General features: G+C 39.9%; 1 protein-coding gene across 4 annotated transcripts in view; it reads right to left on the bottom strand.

The window, feature by feature from the left end:
* The window catches only part of ctnna1 (catenin (cadherin-associated protein), alpha 1), a 193499-nt gene that overhangs the window by 73581 nt on the left and 107252 nt on the right, over positions 1-12666 (bottom strand). For 3 of the 4 annotated variants that reach the window (NM_131456.2, XM_073921163.1, XM_073921162.1), the window contains one exon: positions 7828-7979. In NM_131456.2, coding sequence (NP_571531.1) covers positions 7828-7979 — 152 coding nt within the window. Of the gene's footprint in view, positions 1-7827; positions 7980-10889; positions 12562-12666 lie in introns of those variants that run through there. The other variant, XR_012389377.1, reaches the window with a different exon arrangement.

Raw genomic sequence — 12666 nt, 5'->3', positions numbered from 1 at the left:
GCCAATTTAACACTTAGGCCCTGTTTACACTAATACGTCTTAATGTGTATTTTTCGCAAGCAGGTTTGTGACGAGGTGGGCGGAGGATCCGCGATGCCGGCATAGCATCGTGTTGTCTATTGGTCATCGGCGATGGTATCATATATCAGCCCAATAGTAATATTGACACTTTTGCTATGAATAAAAACACATTTTGAGAATGGAATCATAACGCTGAAAGTTTTAACATTACAGCATCTCTAGTTGTCTGCCGTAAAGAGAAAAGAAACAATCTGGTGCACCAATGCAGCAGGTACGCCACGCTTCCCCCTGTACTGAACTAAACTAACTCTCTTTCTCTCTAATCCCTGCACTGAATGCCAAACATGCCTCTTATAAGTCTAGCGCTCTATTAGTATGCACTCACAAGCAGAGGGACCTGTTTGCAGAGGGAAATGCTGGGGAGTGGGGAGGGGTGGCAGAGGGAAGAACCCTCACTGACAAGAAAATGCATTTCGGCTTGATAGGAGAAAGGACGAGATGTGAGAAGATACGGATGTATTATTTCGCCAGTGCTGCAAGCCGTGGTTATCCGACTGTCTGTACAATCCATTTATGAGGAGATTCTGACTGGCTCACGATGCAGCTGCTCCAATAATAGACACCTCAAGCATCCCAAAACTCTGCTTGCTGAAGATGACATCAAAACAACAGACAGGCCAAACAAAGATAGTCAAGGTGCGGACGATGGTTTGGAAGAGCTCGGGCTCATTTCAGAAACACTGCAATGCTTGTGGATGAATGATGATCAATGTAAAAATAAAAGACTTTAGGGTCATGTTAATAAAGATTTAATCATGCATTTTAAATCAGACTGAAAATGTTTTTAACACTTGAATTTAAAAGTCAGGAAACAATTAAAATAACTAAATTTATCAAATCATACAATTAACTTTAAAGGTCAATCTGAATGGCAGGTCTTTTTAAAGGTTTGCAGGCTTCAGCTGTAAAATGATGATGAAAATGATGCATACAGCAAATGATTTAACAATGCATATTTGCATACACATGCTACTATTCAAAAGGTTTTGGTGTCAGTATAATTTCAACTATGCATTCGAACTGACCAAAATTCAAGGGTTAAATTCATTTATAATGCTACAAAATATTTATATATTACAAATAAGCATTGTATTCTAACAAAAATATTTAACGGCAAAACTAAATATTTTGAAATGACAATAATGACTGCAAAAATTGTCAAATTTATTTTCAATAGCATCTTTACATTTGACTCACTTTGTATTATATTGTGGGTCACTATTTTATTGTACAATTCACACTAGTAACAAACCATTAACTAAGCTTATTAGCTTAATACAATAATTAGCTGCTCATTAGTAAGACAGTGGTTGGGTTTAGGGATTGTGTTGGATTAGGGATGTAGAATACGATCATACTTTGTGTCAGGGGTCAGGAACCTTTTTTCAGCTATTTCTGATTTTTTTTTTGGGCAAATGCAGCCTGGGTGAGCCATTTTTTCTGACCCTGAAACTTTAGAAAAGTACTGTAGATGTTTTTTTTAGATATTTTAGTTCAATAAAATATTTTAGACCCATCAGAAAGAACACTTCATTCCCAAGACCCTGTGTTGAATTTCAAGTCTATAAAATCCTCATTCTCTTATGTGTGCTGCGGCCAATTAATCTTAAATTCAACTCTCTCAACAAAAAAAAAAAAGTAGAGACAATTGTGGGAATTGTAAATTTTGCACAACCATGACCTCCAGTTCAGATCTACCCTGCACAGAGCAATAGTAACAACAGACAGCTCAGACCAGAAAAAAAAAATCTACCTTTCCATCCAAGAGAATGCATCACGTCTATAAAGTAGGGCAGTAGTGAGCAGGCATTTGAATAAACAGCCTGAGACGCCTGAAGCAGTGTAGGTGAGCTGAGGTGTCTTCGCAGGCTACAGTAAGCACTCGGCAGCGATGAGGATCTGTGCTACGGAAGGGCCATTAGTACCAGTGACATCCCTCAACAGAGTCACTCGCGGGCTGCCTGCCTGTCAAATATTAGGTGACGGCCGGCCGGCGAGCGCAGTACTTACTGAGGTTAAAGACTCTGTCCATCTTAAGTAGCCCAAGTCGCACACTTGTCTCTTCCGATCGAAGAGTTCGCGTGCGGCGGAGAGGTTGATGCCCACTGGGCACTAGTGTTGGCTGATTGGCTAGTGCTCAAGCTCTGTCTAAACATGTGAGCTTGACATGGCATGCTTGTGGAGAAAAGACGAACATTAAAGTACAAATGTTTCTTTCTTGCTATCTCGATGTCTGCAGGGTGTACTAAAACAGTGTTCTCGAACAAACTACTGCTTTTGCCAAAGCTTTGGGTGGTTTTCTTATCAGTTCGGACGAGTCGTCTCAGAACAAGAGCCCTGGAGCGTTTAAGAACACTATACAGTGGGAAAGGAACAAAAAAAGAGATAGCAAAGATCACGCCTCTCCTTTTGACTCAATGCAAGCATGAAGCGTTTTCTTGTTCGACACTAATGCTAAACCTACAATAAACAAGTGGATCCCGTCTGCCAGAGGGCCTTTTGTTTTAACCATTGAATCAATCTGGATAACTAGAGGAGTAGCAGAAAATGAATGAGGCACAACAGCCCTCGGAGGACTCGGAAAATAAAGGGGGAAATGCTAATTAAATCCCCCCATCTAAAAATCAATTACGTATTATAATGCAAATAAACCGTAATGGATCCCTGGTCTAATTGTGTTTATTCCAATTCAAACCGTCTGTTATTAATGAAAATTTCGGTACAAGTCAGATGGTTTCATTTGCATCAAAGTAGCGAGTCGATGTGAATCATCCCGTAACTTGACATCTGAAATGAGAGCGCTGGAAGATGCATTCAAATAAATGAAAGAAATGTGTGCAATCAGTGTCATCGACAGCGCATAAACAAGCGTGTATATATGTGCAGTCAATGCCCAGTTACCAGAAGCCGCTTAATCCTATGCAATTGCGGCTTCATTATACGGGTCGTGACCGCTCTCTTCGTTTTAACTAAAGGCGTTAATACTTCCTCATGAGCCAATTATTCAAATTCAGTGTACATTATCTTCTCAATTAATTGAAAACTCGTTAGTCTGGAACTACGATATTTGCCTCAATTAATGTCTTTAACCTAGTTGCTCCGTGCTTTGGCGAAGTGGACTTAAGGGTCTGTGTGTTTTCCTGCACGGCGGGAGCGAAGTGTTGTCTGCTCATTGTCAGACTGTTAGCTAACGCTCCATTGCAAGCTCGCAACCATCTGTCCAATGTTACAGTTCAGCTCAGGGAAAGACCATTAACCCTCAGACAACTGCAGCTTTGATAATAGTGCACATGGAGAGGGAAATCTGTTCAATTAGGTTACCACTTGGCCAAAACAAATTTGCCATTAGTTTCTAATAAGGCGGCACATATATGTGCACCAGGCTTTGCAGTTTTTTTCTCTCTCACACACACACACACACTTACGCACATTTATACAATCTAAGTGCAGCGTTGCATATCTCATCACAGTGCAAACCACCAATTAACCCTGGCCTCCTATTCTCTTTAATTCTAAGCGAGTTTTGAAATGCCTAATTGGAGTTTACCTCAATATTACAATATAATCATAAGATGAAAAAAAACAGAGAAATTGCTGAAAAATCACAGGGACGGTCATAAACTGGAAACCTGTGTGGGTGTCACAGCTTCATAAGTTAATCAAAATGATCAACGAATCTAAAAAATTTCATTTAATTACAAACATGTTAGTTAAACTTATCGAAATGAAAAGGGAGACGTCAACACTCATCTCTGCACAACACCAATAGTAAAGGTAGAACTGCTAATAAAAAAAAAATAGGCTGCAGTTGTGTCAAAATGAGAAGTAAAGAAAGACAAAGGTGGATCAATAAATGAACAAAATGAAACTGCAGGAAGGCAGAGTCTTTCTTGAAAAGTTGATGAACTACAACAGGTTAATATCAGTCATGTTGACACCGTGTCACAAAACACCATAACACATTTTTTGAGGCCCCGTTTACACTAATGTGTTTTAGTTTTGCTACGGTTACGCCATCCGTCCACACTACGCTGGAGTTTTCGAGCATCGAGTGTTTTGGAAATGCTGGATTAGCCGTTTTCATTCTGAAACGCTGCTGCTCCGTCTCAGTGTGGATGGGGGGAAAACGGAGGCATCTGAAAATGGAGGTGGGACTGCTGAGATTCGCTAACTGATTGGGGATTTTGTGTCATTGCATGTCCTTCCCTTATTCGTCAAGCCCCTATCACATGACTATAACACATGGCTTTAACGCTACCGGAAGACAGTACTGTAAACAACAACATGAGCACAGAAATGGGAGCGTTGTTTGAACTATTGTCTGTTTTAGGCGCCATTGTACAATTATTCATTTGTTACGTTTAGTAACAACTTGACTTTGTCGTCTGTCCACAAAAAGACCTATCTTGCTTTCTTTGCCATCGCGTTCATTGTTCAACCGGCGATTGTTGACTAACAATAACCAAATACCGAGTGAGACGCATGCTTCCTGTTTATACTAGAACGCGCATGCCCAGAGTGCGCGAAAGGTCACGTGAAATACGTTTTTGGTGGCGTAGTGTGGACGGAGAGCTGTTCAGAAACGCTAGTGTGGACGCAGATCGTTTTTGATCTAAAACTTTAAAACTAAAACGCACAAGTGTAAACGGGACCTGTTGACAGTCATATATGTGCTCCACGTTACTAAAAAACACTAAACAGGACACATTTATTTCACTAAAAAGTGAAAATTTTTGTTTTTGTGAGCAAATTCGTTCTTCTGGTCTGAAAAGAAATTTTGAAGCTACGTCTCGGCAATGAGATCCTTGTGTAAATTCAAGCGTGGAGAATAGTCTGTTCCGGCCAGTATAAAGTGACGTCATGGAACTTTCAGCACATCTGTTCATTAATTCATGAAAAACACTTGGTTCGAACCAATCAGCGTGCTCTATTGTGAACTTCATTAGTATGCATGATATAGCTTTAAAGATTTCTTTTATCTGTTACAGTGTTCAAAGGCCGCATTTACACTGCACTGTTCAAGTGACTCAATACCGATGTTATTCTCCCATGTGGCACAGATCAGATATGGCCCGTGTACGTGTAAGCAGAAACAAACGACATCGATTCCGATTTACTTAAATCAGATTCAGGCCTTGTTCATATGTGGAAATTTATCTGATATGAATCGGATCTGTGCCCTCGTGTCTGCAGTGTAAGCAGGTAGATCGGAATTTGACCTGTCAATAAGAGTCGCGTGTCATTAAAAACCATAGCGAATGATGTCAAGTCTGACATTTCATTTCAGAACAAACTTCGGCAAAGTCCCAAACCTTAAATCTCATACACGAGGTACTAAAACAGCTTTTATATTGTCATATAGCACAGGTATTTATGCATGTTTAAAGAGAGAGAGAGTGCAATGTCCGCCACGTAACCAATATAAACTAATATAAAACTAGTGTATAGCTACATCACATGCATAAATTAAGCGGTATTAAATTTTGGCCCCTAAAATTTGTGTGGAGCCCTTTATATTGACCCATTTCACAGTGCTTTTTTTCCAGCAATTTTTTGTAATGATAATTAGGACTGCACAATATTGGAAAATCTAACATTGTAATTTTGTTTTCTGCAACAACGTGATATGAAAACGATTTTACCAAATAGCTTGAATAGCTCTGTTTGGGGGTGGGGATTATCCATTTAGATTGGTTGGGGTGATTAAGGGTGTGAATCATGTATAAATAACAGTAAACAAACTGCAAGCAAGATTAATTATAATAGAGCAAGGAAAAAAGTGCTTTAGGGTTTTCCAGAGAGTCAAACAGTATTCGGGTAAAGAAATTGAATAATTAAATGCAAAATAACACTGTATAGTCGTCTTCATAATAATAATTCTGTGAAATAATTCTTCATTAAAATTACAAATGCTGTAAGTTATTGTCTTAATGTGCTAAACTCTCTTGAAATGCCTTTAAAACACATGTAAATAATAAAGTTTCACTCTGTAATGATTATAACGACTCCACAATTCTCATGTATTCTCAATCGTTGATCAACTATAATTCCATATTGCGTATATCCTACAATGTGACTACTGCGGACACTAGTGATGTGCGGATCGATACTAAAATATCGATAACTCCGATACCAGCTTTGTATGTTCTAGAATCGATTATCTAAAATAACAATATTTCAATAATTTGGAGCAAATATGTATTTTATTGGAAGTAGAAACACAGCAGAAATTAACCACAATTACCCTAGTTTCTCTGAATAATGCCAATTTAGTCGGACTATTTGTTCTTCCGCATGCAAAGTCATGTGGGTTATATGGCACTGTACAACTGCAGACTCAGACTCTGAGCTAGCCACTCAGTCCGCTGGCCTGGTACATGTGAAGTTATGTGTGGAGCTACTTCACTTCCATAAACTCAAACGATGCGGTTTGTGACACGTGTAACAAAACAGTGAGGTACTGTGGTAATACTACAAACCTAATCAAACATCTACATAGAAACCACAAGACAGAATATGACAACGTCATGACTAGGCAGTCAGACGAGGAGGAAAGGAGTTACAGGTGCTGCTAGGGCGAGACAGTGTGGTGATGTGGCTATATTAGGGGTCTTGGGTTTTTTGTGACAATGATAAAACAACGAAAAAAGGTTCAAAACACTTTTATGAGAACCGGATTAACATGCCACTAAATGTAGAAGTGTGAATGTTTTTTTTTAGATGTTCAGGCGGGCGTTTTAAGATATACATGCTGAGACGCAGTCAATAAATATGTAAGTTGGCTTTTTTGTATGATAATTATTCATCAATAAACAAGAATAACCCGTAATATGGTTCATATTCAGTATAAAGTGACACTTTTAAGTACACTACTTGTTACTTTAATTTCCCAAACAGTCATTTTTGGGCAGTATCAGAATCCGATTAGTATCGCCGATACTCTTCATTTTACTTGGTATCGGATAGGAAATCAGTGGTATCGTAAATCACTAGCGGACACGCACATTGCGATATTGATGCTGAAACAATATATTGTGCAGCCCTAATGATAATAATTTGATCATCTGTGATAAAGTGAAGATGTTCTGCTCTTTTATAAACAAGTGCTTTAAGAATGACAGCATGCCTAGACTAGGCATGGGATGATAGACGGGTTTAAGGGTTACCGCAGTTGGGAAAAGTCAAGAGTTTAAAAATGCTTAAATTTCCGGTTACATCGTTCCTATGGTATATGTCAAATAAAAATAATTATGTGTCTTTATTTTATTTAGTTTTTAGTGTAACAGTATCTCCAGCAGAAAATGAGCCTCCACATCAAGAGCTACTGATTAGCTCATGATTGTGAAAGACAAATCGCTTATAAACCACCATCCAAGCATGCTGTAGACCTGAACAGTGCTGTGGCTTACTTTATTTACAAAGTAAAAGGGATAAAGATGTCCTTTTAAGTTGTGTTTTTAAAACTAATGAAGACAGCAGAAGTCAATGGTTTATTTAAATCATTTAGCCTGACATGTTTACTGCTCCAAATATCTTAAATGTTTCTTAAAATAAAATATATTGTGTTCAATGGGAAAACAGTTGTTTTATACCCAGATTTTTCAAAAGAACATATTTTAGAGCAGTGATCACAATACAGGGATATTGTATCCAAGGTTATACTACTGTCAGAATCTTACACCAGCCCCTGCTTACTCTGGATAAAACTTAAACACTGAAAGAGAAACTTTCTATTTAAAGACTCACCCTGATCATCAGCACCGCCTTCCTGATGTCTCTCACACCATCATACACCAGACGCGAGGCATCAATGAACTCGTTCTCGTCCACTGGCTGCCCGTTGTTGGCACTGAGAGCCTCCACTGCTGCCTCTACTTGCTCGGTGAAACGTGGCATCACTGTAAACACACACACAGAAAGGACAAACATCAAGGTCAGAAACACTTAGCAGTAAACTAAAAGGTGGAGGGGAAAAAAACCTGATTAATTTCGCTGGAAACAATTCAACTCAGCAAATATGAAAGAGAGAGAGAGAGAGAGAGAGAGAGAGAGAGAAGAGAGAGCTGAAGTACAATTCAATCAAGACATTGTGCCTGTAGAAACACATAATTCAAATTAGATTTGAATTGAATCGACACTTTTACCCTCAGTCCAACTTTTAAGGCCCAAAACAGAGCTGAGGAAAAATGCTGAATGCATGGTTGATGCGTTGCTGGATTTTAATGACTGCTCAGGGCAACTTTTAATCAGGCTTTACTTGACTGCGGGAATGGCAGATGAGAACACTTAATCCAGAGGCACCCTTAAACGAATCAATCATAAGACAGGTAGCAACAAGCTACACAAAAAACTCAATCAAATGCGATGGGAACTGGAGACCGTTTTAGAGGTGCATCTGATAATCTGCGGACAGCAAATAAGCATTAATTCCCAGACGATATTTAACGATATTGAGCGTGTACAACAAGAACTAACAGCATTTGGAGGCCTGGAGACCTTCATGCTCAAGTAACCAAATTAAATTAAAAGTTTTAAGTAGTAACTCGAACAAACAGACTGGTCGTTTTAAAAATTTAGCTGCATTCGGACGGTGACTGCAAAAAGCTTTCATGGCTCGAACAAGGCTCCCGCTGCTAGCTTATCTCTGCGAAATTTTAGGCTGAATGAGTGCTGAGGTTATGTAATCAGACTAGGCCATCTGAGACTAAACTCTCCTGAAATTTGGTTGAACGATTGACCCGATTCAGCATGATATATTGTGGTTTGCTCAACCACTTTGTAAAAGCCGGCCCACCAGCCACGCACCACCTCCCGGCCATAAAGTAATGGTCCCTCCCTATAGGCGCAGAACACATCTACATTAATACTCATTCGCAATTTAGGACTGCGCTGGGGAAAACGGTGGCAGAGGGAGACTGAATATAGTACAGCGTGAAAGAGGGAATATTTAAAATTCACATGAACAGAGGGTTTTGGGTAAACCTCCAGGCTTAAGGGGCATGAGTTCTAACAGTAATTAAAGGAATGATTTGTGACATAACGTCCTTTTTTTGCCAGTATGGCCCAGCTATTTGTTTAAGCGCAAAGCCGAGCAGGAGAACACAAAATGTGACATAGCATTTCCCAGGAGAAAGTCCTCAAATGAACAGGAAAATCGTATGCCGGGTCCCTGAGGAATGAGCCATCTCTGCGATTTCAGTCTTAGAAAGACTCCTTAAGGCATCCGAATGCAATTACGTAACCACACATGAAAGTAATATTGCGTTTTATCTACCAGAAAAAAAGTAATATTATGTTTTATCTCGCTAATAAAGCTAGAGTGCAGATACGGGTCACAGAAGGGCTCTCAAAACCTAGACAGCTGCCTATCTAGACAGAATGTTATGCAACCTTGTAAAGGAAGGTAGTCAAAGTTACTTTTATTAAAAAAAAATAAAAATCAGCTTTATATATTAACACCCTACAAACCCACTCAAGGAAATTCTGGCGCAGATGGCAGCAGCACTATTTCTGGATGCCTGTGCAGCATTTTCAGATAGTGAACAAGAACAATGGATTTTAAATAGGAATTAATCACACATGCACGAGTGCCATCCCCAAAAATATTATTAAATAGATAATTCTAAGTTCAAATTGGATGAAGCATGGGCGAAGCAGCTGTTAGATGCTGATAAACAGCCTACAGTTACAGTTATGAGCAGTTTTTCATTAATAAATGTGAATATTTGCTTAACCACCTTTTTATAAACCAAGAAAACCCTCTTGTGCCAAATAACTAATGCCAAGCTAAAAACAACAATGCAAACAACAGACTTTAGTACGGATGTCAAAATCATCTCTACAGTGCATCACGATGCAGCAGTGGACAGTTAGGTAACAATTATAAAGTTCAGGAGAGAAGCATAAAGGGGGTTGCACACGTCTTACTATTGTTTAAAATATGCTGCACAGCAAGTGGACACCTCCAAATGGCAATGTTGTCGTTATAATGGTGTTGACAATCCTGGTTGGTAGAAAAAGGTGCACAACCAACAATATCTGAGAAAAAAGTTTGAAAGCGAAAAAGTGAAGCAGTGCACTGACGCTGTGACACGTTACCTGATAGATTCAAAAGACCAAGTAGTCGTTAGATAGAGACAAGATTAATTAAATAACACATTTAACAACTATAGTGAGACGCCATCCAGTGATGAATCCTTGATAAACTGTCCCATGTGCACTGATCTCTAAACTTTTGTGCTTAAAGCACCCGCTGACTGCTGGAGCTCAGACGAACCCTTACATTGCTGAGCAGGAAAGTGTTAAGGGCAGCAAAATGCCAGGCAAGGCAAGATGTTGACGCATGCTTTTATGTGTTTGTATAACTGGTGGATTACTGTGCTCAAATCACTAAATGCAGGCTATTATAAAAATGTATTCCTTCACACTTTCAGTGTACATAAACAATGTGATAAACCTTTCCCCTACTACAAAACCATGTGTGCCTGCGTGTTTATTCATTGAGAATTGCTTTGAAGCAGCCATTTAACAATGCACGTGATAAATGTGTGAACACACAGTCTTTCAGCAGCAGCGTTGTAGGATTGCCAAGGCAAAACAAGACGTGCATTTGAGCAGCATACTATGATGAGGGAGGAGGATCTGCATACAAGTTGCATACTATGGTGTTGGAGCCAACATGCAAGTGGGAGTAATTACAAATGATCCAACTATTTTAGAAGCTGAATATACAGAGCTCAGCAAAATGAGTACAGCCCATTTTGAAAATGAATATTTTTCTTAATGAATATAGGCAATGTATTTAGGTGTTTTTTTTCAGATTTATTAAACAGATAGACTTATGAAAATAACATTTTAGTCGCCAAACATATTGAGAAATTGTAAGGGCAATAATTGTAAGGGTAATAATTGGGGCACTGGGGCAGTTTGATGACGCTTTCCATGCACAATTTGATGTTTTACTTTACAGCACAACAATTCTTGTATTAAAATGTATACATGTATTTATATATTATTTGTATTACAATTTTGGGGTAATTCACTGGGGCAGTTTGCTGCCGAGTGTGACGAGGCTGGGATGAGAATCAGCACCTCCAAGTCCGAGGCCATGGTGCTCCACTGGAAAAAGGTGGTTTGCCATCTCCAAGTTAGAGGAAAGTCTTTAACCCAGGTGGAGGAGCTTAAATATCTCTGGGTTTTGTTCACTAGTGAGAGAAGGATAGAACATGAGATTGGCAGGTGGATTGGTGCAGCAGCAGCAGTTATGCAGTCGATGTACTGGTCGGTTGTGGTAAAGAAGGAGCTGAGCTAAGAGGCAAAGCTTTCCATTTACTGGTCAATCTACGTTCCTACTCTCACCTATGGTGATGAGCTTTGGGTCATGACCGAAAGGACAAGATCACGGATACAAGCAGCTGAAATGAGTTTACTTCGAAGGGTGGCAGGGCGCACTCTTATGGATAGGGTGAGGAGCTCTGAAACACGAGAGGAGCTCGGAGTAGAGCCGCTGCTCCTCCACATCGAGAGAAGTCAGCTGAAGTGGCTTGGGCATCTGTTTCGGATGCCTCCTGGACGCCTACCTAAGGAGGTGTTCCAGGCATGTCCCACCAGGAGGAGGCCTCTGGGAAGACCCAGGACACGCTGGAGGGACTATGTCTCTCGGCAGGCCTGGGAACACCTCAGGATCCCCCCCGGAGGAGCTGGAGGAAGTGTCTGGGAAGAGGCAAGTCTGGGGTTCTTTCCTGAGACTGCAACCCCCGCGACCCGGCCCCGGAAAAACAGCAGAAAACGACTGAATGATGAAGCATCATCAATGCACCATGAAACACCGGGATATCAAATTGAACCAAATCCATGGCATGATAATCGTAACTAAACTGAACCATGTCACTAGTGTAGGTTCACTCCTTTAAAAAAAGAAGTATTGCAATTAGGCCTTACTACAAATCAAATGATTTCAGATTCAATGTTCTGGTTTTTACCTGTTTCTAGGGGTGTAACGATTTATCGTTGTTCAATTTATTGCGATGCAAAAATGTCACAATATGCATTGTGGCGTTATGACGATTTGATTACGATATGCCGTCCATTTTCTCTTATTAGTTGAGCTGTTTGCACGTGAGCTACGTTCTACCTGCTGTCGCACGTGAGTTCAGATTGCAGCAGCAGTAATGTTAGCAGACCAAGATGAGTGGAGTTGAAATAGAGGATGGCCCATCCTCTCAAAATCAGACGTCTGGCAACATTTTGGTTGTACAGTTATTGCTTTAGACTCGTCCGCTTTTTGACACGCATACTGGGTCAAACATAGCCGAAGTTTTAAAGTCTTCACAGTGATTTACATACTTTGCACAGCGACATGGATACCTCCTAATGGTGTTGAAAGAGTCACATACTGTATTTATAAGGTACAATTCAGCCTAAAATATCATTCTGTCTTCATATAATGATGCATTGGCGGCCAGATACAGTGGCACGCATCTGCTTCATTGAACAGAACCTGCAGGTTGTGACTAACAGGTAATAAAGTAGTAAACAACATTCAGTTTGTGAAATGGGAAGTATGTGGGAAGTAAGAACAGCAGT

This window comes from Danio rerio, chromosome 14 (assembly GCF_049306965.1).
Source record: "Danio rerio strain Tuebingen ecotype United States chromosome 14, GRCz12tu, whole genome shotgun sequence".
Lineage (NCBI taxonomy): Eukaryota > Metazoa > Chordata > Actinopteri > Cypriniformes > Danionidae > Danio > Danio rerio.
Note: the sequence above shows the minus strand (reverse complement) of the source record. Positions and strands in the feature narration are given on the sequence as shown.